This window comes from Xiphophorus couchianus, chromosome 13, assembly GCF_001444195.1.
Source record: "Xiphophorus couchianus chromosome 13, X_couchianus-1.0, whole genome shotgun sequence".
Classification (NCBI taxonomy): Eukaryota; Metazoa; Chordata; class Actinopteri; order Cyprinodontiformes; family Poeciliidae; genus Xiphophorus; species Xiphophorus couchianus.
Genome location: NC_040240.1, coordinates 26,920,369 through 26,948,283, shown reverse-complemented (window position 1 = coordinate 26,948,283; position 27,915 = coordinate 26,920,369). Strand labels below are relative to the sequence as shown.

General features: G+C 37.2%; 1 protein-coding gene across 1 annotated transcript; it reads left to right on the top strand.

The window, feature by feature from the left end:
- Positions 1-2,624: 2,624 nt before the first annotated feature.
- Positions 2,625-27,895, top strand: LOC114156299 (immunoglobulin superfamily DCC subclass member 3). The gene is made up of 14 exons (XM_028036656.1): positions 2,625-2,679; positions 4,613-4,915; positions 5,029-5,173; positions 7,555-7,685; positions 8,426-8,563; positions 8,676-8,834; positions 12,056-12,221; positions 12,445-12,695; positions 12,779-12,943; positions 15,702-15,890; positions 18,031-18,144; positions 18,251-18,377; positions 24,647-24,761; positions 26,480-27,895. Exons 1-14 carry the CDS (start codon positions 2,625-2,627, stop codon positions 26,552-26,554), a joined length of 2,133 nt encoding a protein of 710 aa, XP_027892457.1. The 3' UTR covers positions 26,555-27,895.
- The last annotated feature ends 20 nt before the right edge of the window (positions 27,896-27,915 follow it).

Sequence of the window (27,915 nt, the reverse complement as noted above, 5' to 3'; positions counted from 1 at the left end):
AACTGTATTACATCTTATATTAAAAAATATCATGAATCTATTTGAAGACCCGATCTGTAAAAGAAAACAAGAGCGTAGGAAATTAATTGAATGCCTTGATAAGAAACTTTTGCATTTGACTACAAGCTTTAGAGAGTATTTTAAACTGAAAAAGTAATGTTTTTTATCCAAACTTTGGGTAACATTTTAAAGGGTTTAATATCCACTTTGATGTCTAAGAGAAAACCTCATGTAGAGCTATAGAATATACACATTCCAAACCCAACAGAATGGATGCACATTTTTAAGTGAAGACAAAGCCAAGCCAAAAGGTAAAGTTCTCAACATACAGATTCTACTCTCATATACAGCATTTTCCGCACTATAAGGTGCGCCGCATTATAAGGCGCACCTTCAATGAATGGCCTATTTTAAAACTTTTTTCATATATAAGGCGCACCGGATTATAAGGCGCATAGAATAGACGCTACAGTAGAGGCTGGGGTTATGTTATGCAACCATTAGATGGAACTGCGCTAAAGGGAATGTCAACAAAATAGTCAGATAGGTCAGTCAAACTTTATTAAAAGATTACAAACCAGTGTTCTGAAAATTCCGTTCATTCCCAAAGTGAATAAACAGCTGTTTTATTATTTTCCCCGAGGTAAAGTCAGTGACGTGGTATTTTCGTGACACAATTTATCCTTTAACAACAGCAAGGTATAACATATAGTGGAGGGGAACTTTTCCTCGATTCAATAAACACGTAAAAAACAGTCTGATACTGTTACGGTAAATCAAACGTTAGTGCAATCACAATATATATCCACTTCCGCACCATTGATTCGTTCATGTTAAATTCTCTCGCTGCTGCTCTATTCCCGTGTTCTACTGCGTGACTGATCGCCTTGAGCTTAAACTCTGCGTCGTAAGCGAGTCTCTTAATAGGAGCCATTTTGGGGTCTTTACACAAAACCCAGCATGCACCGCGCACTTCTTCTTCTATGGGGGAAAATGAAGTCGGCGGTTGCTTACCGTAGTTGCGAGACCTGTTGTAGCTCAATATTGGTCCATATATAAGGCGCACCGGATTATAAGGTGCACTCTCGGCTTTTGAGAAAATTGAAGGTTTTTAGATGCGCCTTATAGTGCGGAAAATACAGTATATTGCTGCTCCTCCATATGTAAAGGAGCCAGATAAGTTAGAAGGATGAATGGATGGATGGATGGATGGATGGATGGATGGATGGATGGACGGACGGACAGATGGATGGATGGAGAAAACAGTGGTAGTATTGTTGGATTGGTAGTTTCTTTTAGTTTAACTCTTCATTAATCTTAAAGCCCAAATAAAAGAACCAGCAGTTTACCACAATTGGGTGATAAAATATTTTCAGACTTAATTTTAGAAGGCAGTACAGAATTTGGACCAGTTGGGGAGCTGATTCCTGGCACAGGATGGAAATTCAATTCAATTAAAAAATACTTTATTGGTCCTGAAGGGAAATTAACTGTTGCTATAATTCAATAATTTGAGGTTGCTTCTTTAAGCAAGTTGTCGATGCTGCCAACTGTGGGCAGGAAAGATCTCCTGTAGCAATCTATATTACAACAGATTTCAAGAAAGCGCTGGCTGAAGACATCCTGTTTTTCTGTGACAGTTTCATGAAGAGAATGCTTGGGGTTGCCCATAATTTTCTTGATTGTATGTAAAATATTTCTTTGCATCATCATCTCCAGAGGTTCCAGTCATTCCCAGAACAGAACCAGACTTCTTAATTAAGTTGCTGAGCCTTTTTAGATCTCTGGCTCTGTCACTCCCCAACAGATGATGGCTGAAGAGATGTTAATCTGAACAACAGACTTATAGAAGATCTGCAGGATCTTGCTGCCAACCTTGAATGATCTTAGCTTCCTCAAGAAGCACAGGCTGCTCTGTGCTTTCTTGTAGACCCTGTACTGTTTCTTGAACTCATTCTACTGGCTTAGTGTCCATCCTCTCCTACCCTTCATATGCAACACTGCACAACGGTAGGTTCTTGGAATCTGGAATAATGAACCTGGCTAGCATGAGGGAAGCATCTGGTATGACTTGGGGCCATTCTGCACTTTAGCTTTAATCCATTTGGGACTGAGTTGGGGAAGACTCTGCTGTCAGCAAGGAGTGTGTTTTCTGAACCAACATCTCCAGCCACAATTTTAATGCACTTGACATACTTTTATTCATACCAGTGACAAAAGTGGTGGGGGTAGGGGGTTGGTGGCAGGAAGATAACAAAGACCGTTATCTTGAAGTTTTACAATAAATCTTGTACATTTAAAGTGTTTGGATTAGTCAGGAACTGTACTGTATGTGAAAAACGCAAATATCAATGCAAATATGTATTCTGACACATATTCCTGTGCTAAAAACTGTAAACCTGAAGAAAAAACATGTGCAGGGTATTGTTATGGCTTCCTTTAGAATTAACCTGCTTAGATATCTTATATGACTTATTCAGAATGTAGAATTTTCTGAGACCCAACCTAATACAGATATATACTAGCAATAGCAAACATTTTCGAACAGCAATAAAAAAGGAATTCTGACTATATCTGATCCCCTGCCCCCATCTGCTCATAGGGGCCTGAAATTATTCCTAGGGATGAGGGTTGGGACTCTGCTTCCCCAGGGTGACCAGGGCAAACAGTATCAGCAGAGTGGGAGGCTACTCATTAAAGGCAGATGCTTACTTATTGACTGGATTTTCTTTAACTATCAAGCCTTTATTTACAAGCAGAAAAGTAACTGAGAAATCAGCATTCTTTAAAAATAAAGTAAAATGAAGATCAATTCAAATTAATCAGTTTTTGGCCTTATTCTTTTTTTTTAAAAAAAAGGTTTTTCTACTCTTGTGGCTTTTATTGATAGTGATCTGACAAGAAGATGGGTTGTGAGAGGGGGAAGACTTGCTACAAAGGTCAATGGGCTGTGAAGCAAACCCGTGACTGTGATTACATTTAATCATAGTCATATGTATGCAGATCTTAGAAGCAAAAAACCTAGAACCTCAGAATGTGTACATGCAAGTGTCCCTAAAGGATGACAGGAAAAAGGAGAAATTGTTGAGGTTGACACTGAACATCAGAGTTATTTTAGAGGTTGAGAAAATATTGTACTGTATTGTATTGCATTACTATTTTTAACAAATTCTCATTTTCATTCAAACAAAATGCCAAAAACTTGATAAACAAAACCCTGCTCAAAACCAAGTACAAATTCATTCCCCTGGTGTTTTTGTTGACTAAAAGTCAAAAGAAAGTCAAGATACAGGATTGATTTTTTGTCAATGAATTACAATTCATTGGCAAAGCCCTCCTTGCCATAACACTAATATTTAGCTTCTTCCAGAGCTGAATAAAAGGGAAATAAAAAACAATTTTTTTCTAGCATTGATGATCATTTTTACAGTGTTTAATCATGCTGTGAGAGATGCCTGTCTTATTTTCTATCAGAATAGAATTAATGTCTTATATATTTTGGACACAACTGTATTTTTTCAGGGCTACTTTTTATATACCCAGCTAGCCCGTTGCAGTGCAAAAACTTCTCTTTGTGAATTATGTATATGTATTAGGTAGAATTTAGTTAATGGATTGATGTCATAACTGACAAATGAAAATTTGCAAAACTCGGACTCAATTATATTTTCATGTTATACTGCTACATAATACATTATTTACTACATTAACATGATCAATATGAGAAGTGGCCCCACAATCCAAGCATTAGCAAGGATCCAGATACTCGATGACGACTAAACAACCAGAAACTGCAGTGTGTTTTAGACAAGAGCAATTCAAACCTCCACAGCGACATTGAGAATGTCCCTCACTAGTTCACGTTCAAGGATGATTGTTAGTGCTTCACAGCTGGGAGGCTGAGAATCTTTTGTTAAGCGTTGGGGTTCTTTGCATTTGAGGACATTAACACCAAAAAAGACTGGGGGTGTCACCATGATCATGGAGAAAAGAGGACAAGGGTGAGGATGAGAGATTTGGTAGCATGGGAAAGTCACCTCAGAGATGAATCTGAAAGGACGAGAAGAGTCGGGAGGGGTTGACTGGAATTATAAAGAAGGGGCAGATGGTGCCCCTGGGTGTATGGTGGATGATGGGAACTTTTAACTAAGATTACTGGGGGTTGGGTGCAAATATTCAGTCACAGTGCTATTGTCATCAGTAGCCCCTCCTTCAATAGAGGGTCTACGATCTTGACCTGGCAATACTTTCAGTCGTTTTTTCTCTTCTGGAGCCTGAACATGATGTTAATATTCTCTTCACCGGATGCTTGACTTGTTTGCCTCTGAAAACTAAGTTAGATTTACCAGCATTCACCATAATCCTTATTTATGGCAAGTTTTATTCTGCGCATACATTATAAGTCAGCCCAAACATCTATCAGTCAGCAAGCTAGTTAGTTGTTCACTGACCATTTTTGAATAATACATCATTTTGCCCATTTTGGGGATTTCAGAAGCTATTGTATAAGTTAGTGTTTAACCGTGCTTAACTGAATAAATAAGAAAACATATTTTAACAAATAAATTAAATATCTGTTACCTATTACCTGCCTTTCTCTTTTTGTCTGCAGGTTGTTTGGCCTCAGAACTGTCTTTCATTTTGGAACCAAGTGATGTGATCGCAGTAAGGGATCAACCGCTCATGCTGGATTGCCAGGTGCAAGGCGAGCAACCGATTACAATCACATGGCGTAAAAATGGGTTGCCCTTACCCTTCAGCCCACGAGTCCAGGTACTGGAAAATGGAACACTGTTAATCCATAGATTCCAGAAACGCAGAGAGGGGACTGATGCAGACATGGGCGAGTATGACTGTGCTGCACAAAATCGTTATGGCTTGCTAGTGAGCCGCAAGGCCAAGGTTCATTTGGCGTGTAAGTATTCAACTATCTCTCTAGAATGAAAATAAAAAATCTGAATTATTTTAAATGTATTAAAACTTACTGCAAGCCAGTTTATTTTATTATTTCTGTATTTATTCATGCAGCTCTTCCAAAGTTCCACACTCATCCAGTATCCATGTCTGTGAATGAAGGAGGAGTTGCTCGCTTCCAGTGTCAAATAAATGGTATTCCTGAGGCTACCATAACATGGGAAAAAGATAAAGAACCACTGAACACTTCTGACAGCAGGTAAAATCAACCACATGTATGCAGCAGTTTGCATTAAATCTTCTACAGGAAAAGAACATTGTCTTGTACCTTCAGAAAAAAAATTAATAAGTTCCATTAACTTATTACTTAAAAGCAAATCATCCTGCTACTTTTATATTTATTTCAAAGGTTAAAAAAAATCAATTGAAAAACTATATATACAGTTGAAGACAAATTTATTTACTTACTGTAAGTAAAAAGACATTTTTTCTCACTGTCTGAAATTAAATCATGCCAAACTTCTCTTGTTTCAGGTGGGTCATGATTACCAATATTATTTCTATCAAGTTTCAAGTTCATTTGTATAGCACATTTCAGGAACATTAGGATAATAAATAAATATTTTAAAGAGAAGAGTGAGCAAAACTAAACAAACCCACCTGTGCGGTCACCATCATATTTATTCAAAATACTCTGCTCTCCGGTTTAGCCTGGAGAGCATTTTCACCACCTACAAGATAAAGCATAAAAAATAAAAAATTCAGAAATAATTACCATGAACACAACTCGGACATTAAGTATCACATAATCATTAGGTAGTATAGAAATTAGTCAGCTTACAGAAACATTCTGGATAGCATTAAAAGTGGTGCCAACCTTTCTGAAGAAATGTGTTTAAGTCGTCATAACACCCTTCAGTCACCAACATGACTGAAGAAGAAAAAAAAGGCAGCCAATATGTCATTATTTAGTGTATAGAGAGAGACAGAAATATTTTGGCTTAGCTTTGATCGCAAAGATCAAGGCACAGGTCCAACACAGCCACTCTCCCCATTATGCCATCTAAAGCCAAAAACTTCAAGAAAACTCAGCTTTGAGTTAGCTAAATAATATTAACTCAAATGGCCTTCAGATTTTTCTGACAGTTTTAATGTTCGGTTAACCATCCGACACCTTGTGCTACACCTGCTTGGCTAGCTTTAGCTGCTAACAAAAATACTAAACTAGCATTTCTCAAAGGGGGAGGTACCGACCCCCGGGGGGCGTTCAGAGGACGGCAGGGGGCGCAGGCGGATATTTTTACAAAATGGGGGGCGCTGAGATTCCTTTGGGGGGCGTTTGCTCGAAGGTAAACTAGTTTACACCTTATATGGACAACAATACCAGTTTAGACTTTGAACAACTTGTTAAAACGGTGTTGTGTAACATTAAAACATGCTTGGCTGCAACTGTATCGACGGTAGCTCTTCTTAGCTTCAGTGTTTCTGTTAGCTTATTGGCGCAGCTCCGCGCTCCTGCTTACTGGTAGCTTCACCGCGTCAGTTCAGCTTTACATCGCTGATGACGGTGCTGTGATTCACTTGTCTGGTGTTTGATTTTAAAATATTTTATGTTTCATTGAGGGGTTTTGTACCTATGTTTTGGCAATGCTGTAGTCATGTCAAAGCAGCAACTTATATTAAAAATGTTTTGTTGATCTTCTGGATGCTGCACGCTGCCATAGAAGGACAACGGAATATCGCTCTTATAAACATGTAAAGAGTAAAATCACAATCACATCGTGTATCCCTCAGAAAAATTAACCAATTTAAATAAAGAAATCTCTCTATGGGTGATACCCATAGCGTTCATTTTATATAGTTAACGTTGGTGCTAAAAGTGATCCGGTATGAAACTGTAGTACCACAGCAATTTTGAATTTTAATCTTCAGAATACCGGGATTTTTTCCGTTGTTTTAAAAGGTTTACGTCAGTCTGCTTTTCTCCATCGATACGCTTCCCGACTACGGAGCCCTCTAGTGTTGCACAGCAACAATAAAACAATAAGTCTTTTTGCAAATAGTTTAAACTTTAAACAGGCATTGTTGTACATCTTTTATCTGGTTATGTTGTGAAAAATTTAACAACAAAAATGGCCCAGAACAAGAATATTTTTTTCCTCTCTGATTGTCTGCTGATAGGCCTACCAATTTTAAGTTGAATATCCATTGCATTTTTCGTAAATGCCTGTAAAAATAATTTCTGTTCACATGGCTTTTTTGTTCTCTTGGAAATTATTTTTGATTATAAATACAGAAACAACCTTAAAACTCAAAACATCGACAATAGTGATAGTAATATTAATAATACAATACTATTCAAAGTTTATACAAAGTAGGCGAAGTAGCCTACAAATTCTTTGATGGGGGGCAGTGAGGGACCTGGATAATGGACAGAGGGGCGCTGGCCCAAAAAAGGTTGAGAAACACTGATTTAGTGTATGTAAATGTATATCTGATTTGATTCACATGTGAATAGGCAGATTCTCATCAAATGCTTTTAAAAAGAACAGCATTAACTTACAAGAGTTTTATTTTCACGTTTCTGAATTGGAAGTAGTGATATTAACAGTTTGTTATATCTTTTGGCTTCCTCTCCAGGTACACTCTTCTTCCAATGGGTATCCTACAAGTAACAGGTGTAAGGAGGGCAGACACAGGGATTTTTCGCTGTGTGGCCACCAATATTGCAAACACTCGTTACAGTCATGAGGCCACACTCAATGTTACGGGTACGTACACAACGCTTGTGATAGGTAGGTAGATACCTATCTATCTATCTATCTATCTATCTATCTATCTATCTATCTATCTATCTATCTATCTATCTATCTATCTATCTATCTATCTATCTATCTATCTATCTATCTATCTATCTATCTATCTATCTATCTATCTATCTATCTATCTATCTATCTATCTATCTATCTATCTATCTATCTATCTATCTATCTATCTGTCTGTCTGTCTGTCTATTTATCTATCTATATAGTGGATAGATAGATCTAGTGAATCATGGCGAAAGGAATAATGCAATAATGCTTGTGGAAGTATACCTGTTGGTTCTTACCTTGACACTCAGACAATAATTATACAGATGAGTTATTAACTTGGAAGAAAAAGCACTTATTTTTTCTATTTACTCTGATTTTCTTTCTGACATATTATCTACTGATAATGTTTTACTCGTTTGCAGATCAGGAAACCCAGGGGTTCAGATTTTGTTAATGATTTCTTTCTTGAAACTTTTGACCAGTAAACTTATCCAATTTGGAACATCAAACTTGTTTGACATTCTGGATTATAACCCCAGTGGAGTGCATCAGTCACAATCCATTGATAACTTGTCAATTCTATAACTGCAATATTGCCAGCTCATTCATATACACTACATACAGTAGTATACAACTGTATGTCAGTGTTTTATCTTAACTCATATATGTTTGTTTATTTTGCTAACTAATAACATAAGGTGGAGCTCCTAGAATCTATAAGGAGCCAGTCATCCTGTCTGGGCCCCAGAATCTTACCATCACTGTCCATCAGACTGCTATTTTGGAGTGCATCGCCACAGGAAACCCTCGGCCCATCGTTTCTTGGAGCAGGCTAGGTACCTCGGGATTTCTCAGACAGAATTCATAAGGAATTCTGCTAAGTAACACTTTTTTTTAAATGTAGTTTCACACAGCATTTCTTTCGCTCTGTGTGTGCGTATCTGTCAGATGGACGTTCTATTGGAGTGGAGGGTATACAGGTACTCGGGACGGGCAACCTGATGATCTCAGATGTGACCCTCCAGCACTCTGGTGTTTATGTGTGTGCTGCCAATCGGCCTGGTACCAGAATGAGACGCACAGCACTGGGACGCCTGGTGGTACAAGGTGAGACCACAATGAAGATGTTGGAATCAGAATTCTGGAAACCAGGGCCCCAAGCCTTCTTGGGGCCCTAAGCAAAATTTGGTTTTGGGGCCCTCTATTTCTGCTAATAATGTGGACCGACTGGAATCAACAGTTAGAATATTAAATCATTGGCACACCTGCTATAAACGTATTGGATCTCTGATAGTGCTGTTTACATTATATCCTATGCATATACAATATAGGATACATTTATGAGCCAGTGGATTTCTGGGTGCCGATTTCCTTAATTTTGGGGTATCGCGATCGGCCAATACTTACATGTGAAGCCCATCTTATCCACTGATCTTATTTTTGTCAGCAAAGGTTTAAAAATCAGCCTCTCTCCTCTTTTATGTGTTGTATCCTCTTAAATACAACATATTGGAGGTGACACTGTGGATAACTTCTTTGAGGAATAATGTCACATACTACAGGTAACTTTATGATACTATTATAAATATTCTGCTTTGACCACACAGCAAGAGGTTCTAACTATTGAACTTCTTTAATTCTTTTTATATTTTGTTTGTAATATACACAGCAGTTTGAGACTAAAATGTGCATATATGTAGATATGACGGGCTGCACAGTGGCGCAGTTGGTAGAACTGTTGCCTTGCAGCAAGAAGGTTCTGGGTTCGATTCCCGGCCCAGGGTCTTTCTGCATGCGTGGGTTCTCTCCGGGTACTCCGGCTTCCTCCCACAGTCCAAAAACATGACTGTTAGGTTAATTGGTCTCTCTAAATTCTCCCTAGGTGTGAGTGTGTGTGTGAATGGTTGTGTGTCTCTGTGTTGTCCTGAGACAGACTGGCGACCTGTCCAGGGTGTACCCTGCCTCTCGCCCGGTATGTTAGCTGGAGATAGGCACCAGCACCTCCCGACCCCAGTAGGGACAAGGGTGTAAGAAGATGGATGTAGATATGACACAATCAGGGGAAATGCTTGTTTTTATTTAGATAGAGAGATTCAGATAGAGAAGTTTAGAAGTTTAGGGACAACCATTTCACCAACCATTTCATTAATGAGTTAATGAAATGGTTGGTGTTTGCAAAGTTCACCATAGTGTGAGTATTTATTCAGTCATTGAGTGGCTGTTCACAGTCATGAGCCGGAGGAAGAGCCAAACAGATGGACAGAAGAAAAGGAGGTCAATATCTAGATGTTATCTGCACAGTGGCAGGGAGAAAAGAATATAGGTTAAATTGACCTGTAACCTCTGACCCTTGACCCTAAGAGAGGAATTATGCAGGAAGGGAGGAGGTTGTGCAGACAACCAGCTAGAACGGTAGTAGGACAAAGGAGATCTGGTCTACAACAGGAAGATGGATCGCATCCCAGTGGTGAAATAAGGACAGCTGGGCTGTAAACAGAGTTTGCAGTTTTTAGCTACTTATCAATGTCTTTTATTATTCTGCTTTGCCACTTTGTGCATTACATGCTTCATACACGCTACAGTACTGCAAACATATCAGGCTACCAGGACACAGAAGGATCAATTACAACACACTTTTGAGGTGAAACATATTACATTGTGTATTCAATATATTTAAATTTTTCAAGAGTACATATACTATCACAGAATTGTACAAATTGCTAATAAATTAAAACTTTACAGACAACATGTGAAATTAGCACAATAAAAAAAAACAGGTATCCAGGAATCAGTGTGTTTGTCTTTGCTTTAATGCTCCTGTATCTGTAGCCAGATGGTAGCAGTTGGAACAAATTGTGACAGGGTGTGAGGAGTCTTTTAAAATATTCTTGGCTTTCCTGATATACATAAGAAGTATATCCACCTTATAGCATACTAAAAATGTATTTTAAAAAACTCCAACATATTTAAAATATACTTAAATTTATAATTTTTTCACCAGGTAACAGTCCTAGGGATATAGAAAAGAGGTTTAGTCTGTTTCGTGAACTCAGTGTACAGAAGATTTTGGTCAGCATTTGTAACATATATTATTCATATGAATATTAAAATTACTAATTAATGAGTTAATGAAATCAGAAAAATTCTTGGATTCGACTCCTGCAGGGAGTGGCAATTTGTAAAAGCACACTGAGCAAAAATTGGGTTGTATTAGTATAAATTTAATTTTGCTGTTAATCCAGGCTGCCTGATGGGACTGGGAATGATTGATAAAGCAAAAAATCCCCTTGATTTTTGGAGACAGAGTTCTCAAACTGTTTTTATGTAACCTGTTATTTTGGATTATATAAAACACCCACATTTCTTTACCAGAAATGGTACTGGTTGAAAGAACTGGTACTAGACATTTTGAGTTAATTCTGTTTGTAATATTTGCAGGGTGCTCTCAGAAACACACAGAGAAGCTGGGGTCTCTGAGTTAAGGATGTTGTGGCAGCCAAGCATTCATTGTGTTTATGTATGCTACAGTTTTGACAATTCTTTTGTCACTAGACAGTTATTTCCTATGTCTCTTTGACATACCAGACATATTTTGACAGTATACTTCCGTCTTCATCAGAGATGACACAGCTGATGATACAGCTAATAACAGAAGAATTGCAAAGACTCTATCAGCTGCAAAGACCATGGGCTGTAGCACTTCAGCTTAAATAAATACAAATAAAACCACTGTCAAACTTGAGTGTGTAAGGCAGGGGTGCCCAAAGTTAGTCCTCGAGGGCCGGCATCTTGCATGTCTTAGTTCTCTCCCTGGTGGTAGTAACAACCTTTTCAGCATGTCAATGTTCTTCTTGGGCCATCTAACGAGTGATCATTTGATCCAGGTGCGTTAAACCAGGGAGAGAACTAAAACATGCAAGATACTGACTTTGGGCACCACTGGTGTAAGGACTTATTTCCTTTCCGCTCTTTGCAACATGTTTACTCATATCTGAAATATCAGTAGACAAACTTATATTTCCAACACAATTACCAAACTCACACGTTTAGCGGTTTATTCAGGCTTCATTTTTTCCTCTGATTGTTTTGCTTTAATTCTCTTATCACTGTTTAGAATTTACAAACGCTGCAAGCAAAAGAAGAGGTTCAACAGAATAGCAACAGGCCTTCTCATAAAATTCAAAATCCAAACACATTCAGTACCATTACTCTTTATAGCTAGTCAACTAATAAATGCCACTTTACTGACATATACTGATATTTACTTTATTTTTATTGTCTGCATCTGGTGAAAGCTTTCTCCCTTTCTCTCCACTACTCCTCTTAAGCTCCACCTGAGTTCCTGCAATGGCCACAGTCAGTGTCCAGACCAGCAGGGGGCAGTGCTGTATTTACTTGTGTTGCTCAGGGTGTCCCTGATCCCCACCTAATTTGGCTTAAGAATGGCAAAGTCTTGATGCCAGGACAAACTGTCAAGCTGACAAATAACAACAGGTAAGGAGACGGTGGCTGATGTCTCATTACTTACGGTTTTATTCAGGTTTTAGTAGTTTTATGGATCTTTGCATTGGATATATACAGTATATATATATATATATATATATATATATATATATATAGTCAAAATAGTCAAATATTGTTGCTATAGTTCATAATGCACAGTACAGCATTATGCACTATGCTGTACAGAAATAAATGCATGTATGTTGTTTTGCAGTACTTTAGCTCTGACTCGTATAAGCTCAGATGATGAGGCTATCTACCAGTGCATCGCAGAGAATAGTGCTGGTACTAACCAGGCAAGTGCTCGTCTAGCTGTGGCCCAAGCGAAAGATCTGCCTGCTGCCCCCCAAGGCCTCATGGCGAGTGCTTTGTCCATCAACACCCTGCAAATGACATGGAGTCCTCCGCCCATCAGCATCGCTGATAGCATCATCGGATATGTTTTACATATCCGCAAACTGGGCGGTGAGTGCAAACTCAAAATTTGTGAAGCCTGAGTCTAAATAGGAGCATGTTTGCAAATCTGCAACTTTATAATTTTTATTTAGAACCTGATCATATGGAACTGCAGGAGGCCATAAGTAAGGACACTTTTCAGCACGATGTAACCAACCTGCAACCTAGCACAACCTACTCTCTCTACCTGAAAGCCTACTCTTCCTTGGGGGCAAGCCAGCAGTCCAACAGTGTTATTAAAACAACACTTGGCAGTGGTAAGAACAAGGAGCCTTGATGAAGTTATATTGTAAGTCATACTGACAGTACACCTGTAAAACATTTCTGCTCCATTTACTTAAAAAAATTAACTCATCTATTTGCATAATTTATCTATGATAATTGAGAAAGGTTGTTCTTTGTTAAGGTACTTACTTATTTCTTTATATGAGACATAAAATCCAAGTGAAGTGAAGACAATTTGTTAAGTAGAGTAAACAAAACTAAACTTTGCTAAATTAAATTAGTAAGTGTACTATAAAATCTAATTAGTTCACTTCACTTAAAATTTTTTTGCAAAATCATTGCCTCACAAAAAATCATGTTTTTAAAATATAATACTTGATCGAAACAGTTCTGGGCTTCTGCCTGCTTTTTATTTGTTCCTCTGCTCAAACTTTGACGGAAACATAGAAAGCAGTAATACTTTGTTGTTTTCCCGAGACTATGCCATGAAAATAAGCATACAACTCATGGTGCAGTTTAATTGTAAATGCATGATACTGCTCTGAAAGTAGACTGCATAATAGAAGCTTTGGAGTCTACGCTTTCACCTTAAACATCTTAAAACAAATATTTATGACAAATTAAAAAGTGGTTTAATCAGTTCCTGCTGATGGTTGTACAATGCATTGTGGGATACCTTGATGGCCAATCACCACTGTCACATATAAACCTATGTGCTAAAAAAAAAAGCAAGATATGAAAACAAATGAAGTTATGTTGTGCAACCTAAAATAACTTGATAAGTTGTTGTTTGTGTTGCTAATCACACGAAGTAAGATGAGGTCAACTATCTCATTGCAAAAGAAAAGTACCACCTACTACCACCACCTTCTATGTGCAACTTCAAATGTCGAACAAAGTTGGAAGTTGTTGCAACTCCATCTGAGATCTTCTTGCAGGTTTTGCATGTTGCACTCCATTTTTGTTGCATACTTCATAATTGATGTACCCAAAAGAAATTACTCGTGGGAGCATATCTGCTTTATCTGCAAAGAGCGTTTCCCTGACCCCACCTACAAAGTGTTTTTTTTTAATTATTATTTTAAATCTTGTTAATTTGATTGGCTGTGCTGCAGCTTACACCCACATACACACGGAGTGTGGAAAAACAGAGGGACGGTCTAGGTCTGTTAATGATTAATGAGTGAAATTAATTAATGGGGCCCACTTCAAAAGTAATGTGTTTTAAGCTTTTGCGTAAAATATCAAGTCTTTTCAAGTGAACGGGTTCAAGTCCAATTCAAGTCCCAAGTTATTGGTGCCAAAGTTCAAGTCTCTGAACATTTTTTCAAGTCAAGTCTAAAGTTTTAATATTAATGACTCGAGTCTGACTCCAAGTTATGTGACTCAAGTCCCTACCTCTGGTCATCAGAGCATTTGGTTTTTCAACACAGAAATCAGTTGTACAAATGTTCAAAACTTTCTCTTCAGTTTGCAGGTTTGCTTGAGCAGAAATGGAGTAAGATTTGGAGATGTCCTGAACGTTAAGCATTCAGTTTTAGGTAGATAGAGCAGAATATTTTTATCAATGTAAAAACAATGCTAAAATGCTGTAAAATTTATTAACTTGAGAGAAGTTTATAAAATGAATATCTTTAATGTTGCTTTAATGTTGAGAGAAATTTTCCTCTATGCCATAATTAGACTATTAAGAAATGATTGTGTTTGTCTGGTGCTCATCTTGTTTCATCTTAACATATTTGAAAACCTGGCAGGGATCATATTTTATTTTAGTGTTAATATGGATAGTCCATATTAACACTAAAATATGTATGTCCTGACAATACACAGACCCATGCATTTCCATGATATAGGAAAGCAGCCTACTGGCAGCCATACAGATAAAAGAAACTGAAGTAGTTTCTTTTAGAAGTCTGTCCTCTAAGAAAGTATTTGTCAAACATTTTGAATATTCATCAAAATTATTTTTTGATCAGTTATATGCTTTACTACTTTATATGATCTCTTAGATATTCAAAATTGTACAAATAAGCACAAAGGTCTAATCCACACCTCACTTTAAAATTTAATTGTCACCTTTCTTTCAAAAATGATTGAAAATCATTGCCTCAAAAAAATTAAACATGTTTATAGTCCGTCATGTTTAAACATCAAACATGACGGACTATAATGAGGATTAAGTTGTTAATATGCTGGCTCCGGTGAGACAACACCTTCAAATGTATAAGATATGCACCACTGTTAGCATCCACGTTTACTTCCGCAAACACTAAGCACTTCTTTTTATGGCGGTTAGCAAAACACTGAGAATGCTGACCTTATTTGCCCATTCACACAGGAGATCACATACAAGTCGCATATATTTAGAAGTGTGAATGGCCATGGCAAAAACATCCGATTTGACAAAAAATTGGAATTGGGTCACTTCAGGCTGCATTGTGAACGCAGCCTCAGTCTCTCTGATATGTCAAAGTAAATCATTCCACAATTTTGGGGCAGCAAGTGAGATTTTCAACTAATTAGATTCTTTTCAATACTTTTATCTATTGTCATATAAAAACTGATAGAGAAAGGATCTGTTTGATAAAAAAAAAAGATAAATATTATAGATAATAATATTCAGCTTCTAAATATGACTTTTAAGGCTTGTGTTCATTTCAAAATCTGAATATATTTTTACATGCTTTTTCCACTGTTGCAATAAACATGTTATCAAGGACAATTTGTGATTTCGGTTCTTCTCAAACTTTCAAATGCTGTTCTGTTTACCTCCATTTCACCTTGATCCAGTCCCAACCCCACCCATCTGCTTTACCAAGGTACTTAACTCCACCACTGTGCAAGTCCTCTGGGAGCTACCTGCTAAGCCGGGCAAAGTTGAGGGCTTCAAATTGACATTTCGCAGAATTCCCCTCACTGACTACCATGAGCCAATTAAACTGCCTTTTCATGCCAGTGCTCACACCATATCAAACCTTGGTAAGAGTTTGTGACGATATGTATTCATACTTTTTGTGTGTGTGTGTGTTTAAGGATAGGATCTTGTGCTTATTCATATGTTGCTGCAAAGACAGTATTTTTAAGGAGCAACAGTCAAATTTAAAACTGTCACCCCCTCCTTTTGAGAGCTTGCATGAGGAATGCAGTGTGTACTTTTCATTCCAGTACCAACAGTATTACTGCTTTGTGTATAGGACGACTTGCAATCAGAGTTGTACAACGTGTAACTTTTGAAACAGTAGAAATAGCTACAATATTAAGAAGTATTTTGTGAAAGCAGACTTTTGAAATATTCATGTCAGAAAAAAAAGCATCTTGATCTTCTTGAGGATTTCATACTTAAACTATCAGCGGATTTATACATCAGTGTGTCACTTTTTTAGCCCCCACTACACTGTAAATGCCATATTTTATTTAATTGAAAATAGTAAATTGACTTACTATGAAAATCAGTTTTCATCTAAATGCTATCAACGCTCACTTTTTAGTAAGTACTTGGAAGTGGTAGTTGACAAGTCTCTCCAACTTACTTTACTTGAGCTGGATTAATTTAGAAAAAGTAAGTTTATAATAATTGTGCTTTTTTTCCAAACTCAATACTGCATACAAGTATAAATGTTTTACTTGATTTTTCTTTTTCTTTTCTGGAGCCATTAATTTACCTCATCTGACTCATGATAACGAGACAATCCTGGCGTTTGCATGAACAGGAGCTCATTTACAATGCAGAACATCAGAACAAGTAGCCTATCCATGTATCATTCTATCTTAAGCTAGGCTATATTAAACTAACATAATGTGTTTTATTTTTTTGTTTGTTTGTTTTTGGGCCATTAACACAATTAATTGCATTTTTTCTACATGCAAAAGTCCCAAGTTGCAGCCCCGGCTCCAGACACGTTTAACAGGTTGGGGCATCGGCTTATTTTGGGGGGGCAAAATGAATCCACCTAGCAATAATAGTATTACTCAAGTAAAAGAAAAAGGTACAGTGCAGTAGAACTACTCTTATAAGTACCTTTTTTCCAAAAAGGTTACTCAAGTGAATGTAACAAGTACTACCCACTTTTGAAGATATACCAGTGGCTTACAGGCTACTTGTTAATAAGCTTAAAGTGCTGTTTTGACATTAGCTAGTCATCTTTTAGCTAACATTACCTGCATCCAACAGCATTACTCAACTCAGTCGGTTAGTTTGAGGGCACAACTATGCAAAGTTCTTTGCGTTTTGTTGGTTTGCTGCCATGATTCTAACACACAGCAGCAGCAGGTCTCCTTTGCTTTGTACACACCGACGGGCGGTGTGTACAAAGGTCAGGGACTTAATCAACGCGAGCTTGTGACCCGTGCTTACTGGGAATTCCTCGTTGATGGGAAACCATTGCAATCCCTATCACGAGTGGGGTCCAGCGGGTCGATCATAAATCTGCGAATTACGATCGAATGTGCTGATACGTCATTGCGCCTGTTAAACCTTTTTTTTTTTTTTTTACTTTATTTCAAACAAATAATATTAAAATACATAGAGGATCTTTAACACAAAATTAAATATCACAATATTATATTAAAAAAAGGAATAATCCCAGACATTGACAGTGTTAAGGTTTTGTAATCTTCAAAGTAGAATGAATAAAGTAAAAAAAACAAAAGTTAAATAAACATATACATAAATTAGTAAAATGAGCAAAATCCTGTCTTTGCTATGCTTTCTATAGAAAGAATAGACACCTCATGAATCACTCTTGCCTGCTGTCACTGACAAGATATATAATCAACAAGAAATGCACTGTAATAACAGGAAGGTGATCTGTTTGCATATGCATAGCTGAAAACTTACACAATTGAAGAAAAATATGAAAAGGAATGACATGAAAAAGTAAAATAGTAAAATACTGGTAAGAATTACAGAAACCATGGAAACAAATCAAAAATCGGATCATAATAGTGAACACAACAGAAACCAATAAAAGTAGGATATTAACAAAATACTGGCATATTTTTCTAGGATGTGGAATTGATTTAGATGAATTAAAAACACATAAACTCAGAGTAGCATCTTCCCTTTCATTAACAGAATCACTCACTGTTAAGGAACTTCATGTGACCCTCTTTCTTTCAGAACCTAGAGCTGTGTATGAAATTAAACTGGTGGCCTACAATGGAAATGGAGAAAGTGACTCCTCCAAGCGGCTGGTGTCGCTAGCAGGGCAAGGCATGAGTGACCAAATCAATGGTGAGTGTTCAACGCAAGAATACAGCCCCTTTCAATACCATTTTTAACAGATTTATCAATCAAGATATAAAATATAACTGTTCTCTTTTATTTGTAATTGCAAAAGGTGGAAAAAGATTATGTCAGTGCAGGGATGCTGAAGCCTCTCTGGGCAGCGTCGTCATTGGGATTCATATTGGCACGGCCTGCATAATCTTTTGTGTCCTCTTTCTTATATTTGGATACCGTCGCAGGTAGGAGTCAACATGCATGCCATCCTTTCCTCTATTATGTAGCAGCTATTATGCTCTGTATAAATCAAACCCCTAGTTCTTGTAATAACTTGTATATTCAGAATCTGTCATAATGTGTGTTGAAATTGGACCAAATTGCAAGCAGGAATCCAGGAGGTTAATAATGAAAAATTCCAAAAGCAACTTTAAAAAACATGGAGGAACACACAGGAGGCAGGAACATGAGTCAAATGGAAGCAACCAGTGAAGAGAGAAGGCTAAATGGTGAGAGCCTGATTAGTAGAACAATGGATTGGTACTAATTACAAACAAGGTGCAGCTATGAGGAGAAAACAGAAGGCAGGCTAAGGGAGACGGAGAGAGATGGCAAAGAGAAGTAAACAAATTGGGGGGAAAAAAGGGAGAACATACATCTAAAAGGAATACAGAAAATCTAAACACAGCAGGTCAAAACAAAATAAATACAAAACAACTAAAAAAAAATAATTAAAATAAAAAAATAGAACAAAGGTCAATCACAACAGAACAAAAAAAGTAGGAAAGGTAACAGGGGAAAAAAAAGCAAAACAATCCAGGGTCCTGACAGAATCAGAATAAGCTTTACTGGTTACGTTTGTGTACACAAACAAGGAATGTTACTTAAATTTATATTAAATATAAATTTGTATTTTTTTTTTTTAAATATGTGGAGCACTGATTCTAGCAGAAAAGCTAGGCACTCTGTTAAGTGATATGCAATGAGAAGAAGTTTTATTTATATAGTACTTTTTCAGCAACAAGGCAGTTCGAAGTGCTTTCAATGAATTAGAAGAAATACAAAAACAACACAAGCACAATAAAAGGAAAACAAACTACACTTTAAAATGTTCCAGTTGTTCTGGATTTCTAAATAAATAGCATCTGCTAAGTTTGTTCTAGATTAGTAAAGTATAAAGTAAATGTTGCAGGATTTCCCCCAGAAAACTTAAGCCTGGTGGTTGGGCCACTGAGGTGGTCCACCAGGGTTTTGTATTACCCTGGTGGACCACATTTTTACCACCAGTAAAAATGTAAATTATTCCTGGGTAATTACGTTACTGGAAGACATTGCCAACAATGCTTAAACCCACAACTATAGCATCTTAAAAACAGCAAATAAAAAAAGTACAATCAAAATAAGTATCAATTATTTGCACTTCTGTTAAAGCCAAATTAAATTAAGTTATCAATTAGTAGATCTAAAAACAATGTAATGCTGATCACATTTAGTACAGCCCCAAGGCATAAATGACCTAAGGTGTTAAATTTAATTTAATGTTTTCAGCATAGATAAATCAAAAGATTTTAAATTGTTTAACATTTAAATGTAAGATTTTAAGGAGCTGGCAAGTTTACTTTGTAAAAGTTCAATCTTTAGATTGTTTTATTACCATAGCTACAATTTTTTGCTGTCAGTTTAATCTTTGAGTTTTAACTGTTTGTTCACAAATACATCTTAGAAAACTACAATTATAATTGACCTCTTGGCCAATTAAACTAGGTCCCCTCTCCCAGATATCACCAAATCCACGGTGAAATGCTGTTAGTGGTGCTGATGTTCTTAGCAGTAAGAGAGGCCCGTAAATCAAATTCTGCTCAAGGCCTCATACAAGATTGGACCGGCCCTGCATGATGAGCTAGACCAATAGCACTACGCATCTCTGCAGCCGGATGAAGTGGGACAAACGGTAGATTTAATTTATGTGGCCTTAGTAGCTCTTCCATTTTGTGTCTACGGAGTTTTTAATCGCCACAAAGACTGCGTTTTTTGCCTGAGCTTCATGGGATGTCTTGTTCTGATCTCCACATGGCCGCGCAGAAACTCTACCTGACTTTAAGTAAGCAGAGCATTTGATATGCATTGTGCCGACACAAAAAATAAAATAAAATAAAATAAAAACAAACCAGTGTGTTGTGTGACAATGAAGCGAACATAAAAGCTCCTCCATGGCCTGAACCACCGGTCCACTAACCGGGAACTCAAACTTTATCTGGGCAGACAGTCGACATGTTGAGACGTAAATGCACATGCTGCACATAATGCTTTGTTCACAAAGAAGTATTCTCACCGCACGCTCAAGGCGGACATCTAAATGAGCACCTGTGAGCATTTAGCGCAGCTCAATGTGAACATTTGTGGTTCACATTGAGCTGTGCGAGCATGAATTCTATAATGAAACATGGATCCTCAAAGGGGGTTAATATAAATGATATAAATATAGGTGAGCTTATATCAGTGATCTGCGCTGAGGTAAACTTTTGATATGAAGTCACAAAAAATTTTTTAATTATAATTTATTTATTTATTTATTTATTTTAGAAAAACAAAAACAAATGACACTTAGCCTGGCTGGGGGGCACGTAAAGCTTGGCACCCCGGCAGGCTTATAATACACTGGGGGAAACCCTGCTGTTGGTTCTCCATGTCTGATTCTTGTTCTGGGTTGCTAAGTACTGCACAATTTATAAACTAACAGGAATTTCTCTAAGTCTTGCTCCTATATTAGTCCTTTAAGCCTGTAAATGTTCTTCAGGTGATTATAAGAATAAGAATAAAATAAACAACTAAACAGGGTGATGAAATGACAACATCAGGAAGGATAGGGCATCAGGACGGACCCAGAGGGGGTTTAGAAACGGTGTTGGAGGAGAGGAGAATGGTTGGTTTGTTCTGTCAAAGTGAAAGGATGAGTTGGTGGAAGGTGTGAATGACTGCCTCTCAAACTCTAACTCTTAGTTTGATTATTCCTGGCCTGCTCCTACAGACCCACTGCTTTAAGGACCCTCTTGTCTGGTGCAGTAATAAAAATAGTTTATTTTTGTTATATGTGCAAAAGATATTGGTCTGCACACATACAGTATGTGCTCACAGAAAGGTCCATGAACGTGTCTCCTTGGGTCTCTGATAAAATCATCTCAGTAAAATTTACTGAGTCAATGAAAGCTTTAGGAAAATACCTGGAGAGGAATGTCTGACAATTAGGAGTTTCTCTGTAGTGAAAGTGAACAAAGACAAGAAACAAAGAGCCGAATAAACACAAAAACAAGCAAAGTGTTAGAGCAGAGGTCTCAAACTTAATTTCTCATGGGCCGATGTCCTGCAACTTTTAGATCACACCTGGCTTTAATACTAGCTCATTAGCTTGCTGAGCTTGACTGATTGCTAGTGAGGCAGTTTCGCCATTTAATTCAAGTGTGTAGGCTGAGGGGCACAAGACTCTGGACCTTGAGGAATGCAGTTTGAGACCACTGTACTAGAGTGAAAATCACTCAGGTTATCATGGCTCCATCTTGTAGAAAGAAAGATATGTGATTATATTATGCAAGTTGTAGTTTTGAAGATTAATTTTATTGTTGAACAACTACAGTGCTCTCGGTCAATCCAAAATGTTAATAACCTCTCAAACATGAATATTTAAGGCCTTTACTAGCTAGCTATGTAGTGGAGTAGTTTGATGCATGTGATGGAGACTTTCCTGTATCACTGCTTGAAGAAAATGTCTTCTAAAAACTGGCTGTCTTTAGAAGACTGCCATCTTCAATCCAGGTTGAAGATGGACTCAAAATCTTTCTTCAACCCGAAAAAGTCCAAACATAGGTGATGGAATAGAAGGCCCTTGGCCCCCGCCCCACTTTAGGGAGCTCCCCATCAGCTAGTTCGTTTACACAGACATTTACACAGACTGCACACAACTGTGACTGACAATCTGTGACTGGCATCTTTCTCTGCGGGTCATTGACTTTTTCACCAGTCTAAATTAAAAATATGTCTATCCATTGCAATTACTAGAACATTTGAAATGTTGTGCACACAAAAACCATCTGAGATATATTTCATATCTGTGGTTCTTTTTTTGAGTTTAAACTGTAAAAAGTGGAGCCAGACAAAAATATTGGGTGTCACGTCACTGAGCCAGGTCCAGCCCAAGCCTCCATGGGACCCTAAGCAAAATTTGGTCTTGGGGCCCTCTATCTCTGCTAATAATGTGGACTGACTGGAATCAACAGTTAGAATATTAGATAATTCGCACATCTGCTATAAACGTATTGCATCTCTGATAGTGCTGTTTACATTATATCCTATCCATATATAATATAGGATACATTTATGAGCCAGTGGATTTCTGGGTGCCGATTTCCTTAATTTTGGGGGAGCGTGATCAACCGATACTTACATGTGAAGCCCATCTCATCCACTGATATTATTTTTGTCAGCGAAGGTTTAAAAATCAGCCTCTCTCCTCTTCTGCTCTGCAGTGAGAGGTTTGACTGACAGACAGTCCCACCAGGTCATGTCTGAACGTTTACAGTTAACAATATTCACCCCACTGTTGCCAGCTCAGCAGCTTTCTTGCTATATTTAGCGACATTTCAGACAAAAAAATTAGTATCGGCCAAAATCAAACTCAGCAGGATAGGCCTTTTAAAGATCGGTAACCTGCCGATCTTTAAAACTCGGCAGGTTAGTTTTGAAGATCAGCAGGTTTTCTGGGTTTAGCCAGAAAACTGCAATCGGTTCTGCCCTACACACATATTCATGTCATTCTGTGATTAAATTAATTTCTCTTAAGAGTAACTCCAATAATTACAAATTTAGTTTACAAGAGGGGTGAGTTTTTCTCCCCTGAGAATGTAGACCAGTACCGAGTTGATTCTGAGCCTTCAAATGATTTTAACAGAAGTTTCACATACCTTATAAGTTGATGTAAAAATATTATTTGTTTTAGCCACATAAATGATGAGCAGCAAACAACATATTACCAACTACAGCTTAGAACAGCTCATTGATATATTAATGCAGTTGACATGTAGCCTGATGTAAAACTATTTGCTAGACAATGTCAAACATTGAGAAGTTTTAATTATTCTTATCAAACGTTATCAAACACGCCGTTTGATATGAAGCTAAAAAACCTCAGAAATATACAGAGCCAAGCAGGAGAATCAACTCATTCCAAGTTAAAACTTAGCTTCACACAAAGATGCTAGCATAAATGTTTGGCTGTTGAACTGAACCATTCAAGGCCAAGCCAATTTTCTATTAGCAGCTTCACAAATCTTTTTTATAAACCAAGACATATTAAAACATACCTTTATCTTGGCTTTTTTCTATTCTTCCTCTTTTCTTTAAGGATAAGTCCTTTTTCGAGACATTGCTTTGCTTACTTATCTTCTACCGGAGCTTTGGACATTTGGATGCGCACCAGCGAAGCGTGCATGACTTACTGCGGCCACCAGGGGCCCCCAAGAGCAATTTCTTTTCTTTTTGTCCATAAAATAAAGATTTCTACATACATCATCAAATATATGTTATTGTAAAAACAAATCACTTCATGATGAAATTGTGTGTTTTTGCTCCACTGAGGGTCGTGGGGGTGGTCATGGGGCCCTAAGCGGCTGCTTAGTTTGCTGATGCCTTGGGCTGGCCCTGCTGGAAACCAAACTATTGTACCAGCTTCACAAGGTGGCATCAAAATTGTTGGGAATCAGAACTTGCATCAATGTTTGTCTCATGTAATTATTAATAATTGTAATTAATAATTTATTATTGATCAAAGTATTAATAAAAAATTACGTTTTTTTAGACTTAGAAAAATCAGCTCCACTGAGGGGACCCTGGGTGGCTAAGCGGCTGCTTAGTTTGCTTATGCCTTGGGCCAGCCCTGGATATGTGTATATTCAATAAGCATTCAAGTTTGTACAGCGTGGAGTTGGGAAATATGCAAAATAAAAAATGTATTTTCAAAGATTGTTTTTAGCAGTAAAAATTTTATGTTCCCACTCCCAGACCACAAAACACACATCCATATTTGTCCTGAACCCCCCTGAATCTGCTTGAAATGGTTCGTTCCTGCTTAGAGCGCTTGACAGTCAGCAGCAGTCAGTAGAAGACAAGAACGACTGTGGCAGTTACTATGCTACTAAGAAAAAGTATAAAATCAGATTTTCAAAAAAAAAAAAAAAGAGGCAAGAATGTCAATTTATAACACAGAGGTGGGTAGACTGTGTGAGATTATCAACCATTTTGCATAGTTAGATTAGCTACAGGCTAGTGTTTGCCTCCATTTCAATAGCATTTAATAAATTAAGGGAAAAAATTACCAATTAAATCTTTTGTCAGGGGGCCCAAGATTCCTGGCGGTGCCCCTGATTGTGTACACAATGTATTGCTCACTGATACGGACAAGGTTACACTAAGTATAATTTCCTCATTTATGGGTATTTATCCACATTCATTTTATTATTTACAGCTTGTTCTGCAGTGAAGGGACTCAGGTCAACTGGCCCATACCAAGATTCCATGCAGGACAGAACAACATCCCTAAAGGGGGAACTCACTACCCCCAGATGGAGTCTGAAGCTCAGGTGATTTCTTTAAACTTTCAGAGAGAATACATATAGTGTTAAGATTGTCCACATTGCATGTCGAAATATTTATACTGATATTGTCTTTTAAACCAAGGCCCCTTAAAAGAAGAAAAAGTTTTAAAAAGCATTACAGTTTACTTGCAGTTGTGAGCCAAGCATAAACAGAAAAAAGCAAGAGTTTGAAGTAATAAAAACATGAAATACACTTTTGTATTTGCTGTTAGTTACAAGAATACCAGAAAGAATTTTGTCACAAAACTATAACATCTTTTTAGCACTTTACTTTACATTTGTAACAATTTACACAGTAAATTTTTTTAAAGAATGGCCCTTCAGACAGTAACATGCAGGTTTTTGGCTCTATGTGGTTTAGCTTGTTGTAGAGAGACACAAGAGCAGGATTTTCCCAAATTACCATTCACTAGCAAGGATCACGCTACAAAGATATACATTTAAAGATTTATTGATGAAGGGATGAAGGATATAGAGTTGAAGGATGTAGACATGAGGGATGTAGAGAAAGGTCTGCAACTGGCCTTAGAGTTTCGCTTTATTATGGCTGATTGTTATCAGCCATAACTTTATCAAACTAATGGCTGAAATTTCTAAATGCAGCAGCAACCATTCTCCAAGAAATTTAAATAAAAGACGTGCAATATTTTGAGTTGGGGTTCAATGATGTTGTCATCAGCGCTTAGAATCTTATTTATAGCAATCAGAAATTTCATTAGAATGATTTTGCAGCAAAACTGAATGAAGGCTATTGGTCAGTCAGGTTAAGGCCCCTAACTGGACAGAATACAATTTCTTAAAAAAACAACTGAATTTTGTCACTGTTTTCTCAGCTGATCAACATCATTGCCTAAACTTGTGTGCTTAGGCTACAGGTTGCAAATAACCTGTAGCCTAAGCAGGTTATTAGGCTACAGGTTAATAACCTGCTCAATAGCAGGTTATTATTAACCTGCGTTAATAATAACATTAATAATAATACAGGTTAATCTGAGACAAAGATTAACAGTGTCTCAGTCAATCTGTCTCTGATTAACTGAGACAAATTCATATCTGTCTCAGTTAATCAGATGTGAATCTCTCCATCTGATTAACTGAGACACATCATTCTGATTATATCATTTAAAAAAGAAAAACAATTAAATAGTAAAAATGAATTAGCTACAACAGCAGTTTCAAATAATTTTCAGATCAAATTTCTGTGGAGATTTGAGGACATCTGTAGGAACTCCTTAAGTACTAAGAGCATGAAGGGAAAGGGACAATAACATTTTGGAAATTGATACAGCTTTACAGTTACCCAGCTGAAATGTCATATGATCAGGTGAACTTTTATAGCAAGCAGCCGTAACACATGGAGTTCAGTGTAGTAAAACAGATGTCACTTGGTCCAGAATACAGAAACATGGCAACAAGACTCCTAGCATGTGAATAGCTTTCATTTTTAGTAAGCTCACTTCATAAAACAGCTCCCTGGTGCAATAAGTAATTGAAAACTGCTCTGTTTGTTTCAGTGCTGTCATTTATTGTTTTTGGTGTTTAACAAAAACTGAATTTAAGGGGCAGACATGTCTGATAGACATGCCATTGTTATAGTTCTTGAATGCAAATGGTTATATGACATGTAAAATTCAGATAATTCCAGTTTATAACACTTTGTACTCTCTTGACTTTTGTGGTGTTGTGTCTCTCTATGTCAGCAGATGGTCCATCCTCCACGTTGCCAAGTTATAATCGAACAGAATCCGACAGGTGTTTCTGGCATGGGAACTGGCTGACATTAGTCAATATTGCCACTTCACCCTCATTCATTTTCTCCACTACAATTCTTTCAAGTCCAGTTGAAAATTGGTATATTATCCAAACCCTTCAACTATTTATGTGCTCATTTGTAGACTAGGATATATCCTGGTCATTTATAAGCCTGAAGCCAATCTCTACCCCTACCTCAGACCAAAGCTTATTGCCCTTATTGTTGTGCGGTTGCACATGAGCTTCATTCTCTATTAACTTGCCTGTGTGCTGAGAAATTACTGTTTCTCCTGATAATGACTTATGACAGAATTTATTTTGTATTTACACCAAAGACATGTCACTTTTTCACTAGGAGTCTGCTTCATAACCAAAATATTCTATTCTACTGATCTTTGGTGAAAAACTGGCATGTCACAATGTGTACTACAGTTTAAAACCCCAAACTGAAACCAAATTTTATTATATGACTGAGAAGATATGATGTATGTTGTGACAACTTTCCCTTCTAATCTAAAAGCAAGAAAAACAGTGGCCTCTGGAAACTTTTTGTTGTGAGGTATGATTGATTAGAAAATAGTCTCATTAGTTTAAAAGCCATTTAGTAAAAAAAAAAAATCTCACTAGGAAAGTGTTTCCTGATTTGTTTGACCCCAAAATAGGGTTAAAAGTATTTTAAGATTTTGTCCAAAGAAAACAACGTAATTCTGACACAATATGTATCTCAGCAATGCTAAGTCTGTTAGCTATCCTACCAAATAAAGCTAGTAATTGGCATTTCTTTTTAACCAATGCCAGTTATGTGCCATGCCAGTCAGTGACCTATCCTGTCCAGAGAGGATGAATACCATGGGAACCATATTGTGTCTGTTGGAGTGCTTCCCAAAAAAGCGAAAAGCCTTGTTGCACCAGATGCTCACCTTTGCAACCTCTTGGATGGTAAGGCATCCAAGAGGTTGGCAAGTTATTTACTTTAACTTGCCTTACTCTTTTTCTGCAAAAGGCATCAGAAACTGTTCCATGTCATGGAAAACATGGATTACCAATAATGCTCTGAGATACTTTGGAAACAACAATAGTTTTCCATTAATGTTTATATCTGGCAAATTGTTTTTCCTGACATCACACAATCTACTCCAAACTTCAGAGACAGAGTGTGTACCTCAAGAAGTTTTAAGGTGAAATCTACCAGAATGCATGAACAAAGACTGTCACCAGGAAAGCCTTTCCAAAAGGAGCTATGAAAAGTTGAATTGTATCCAAAGATGTAAACATTAGATTAGTTTTCTACTTGTGTCTATGAATTCTCCAATATATACAGTATATATACATTTTGTTTTCAGTTTTAGGTTGTTTATGTTTGATTGGTGTCACATAATGTCCATAT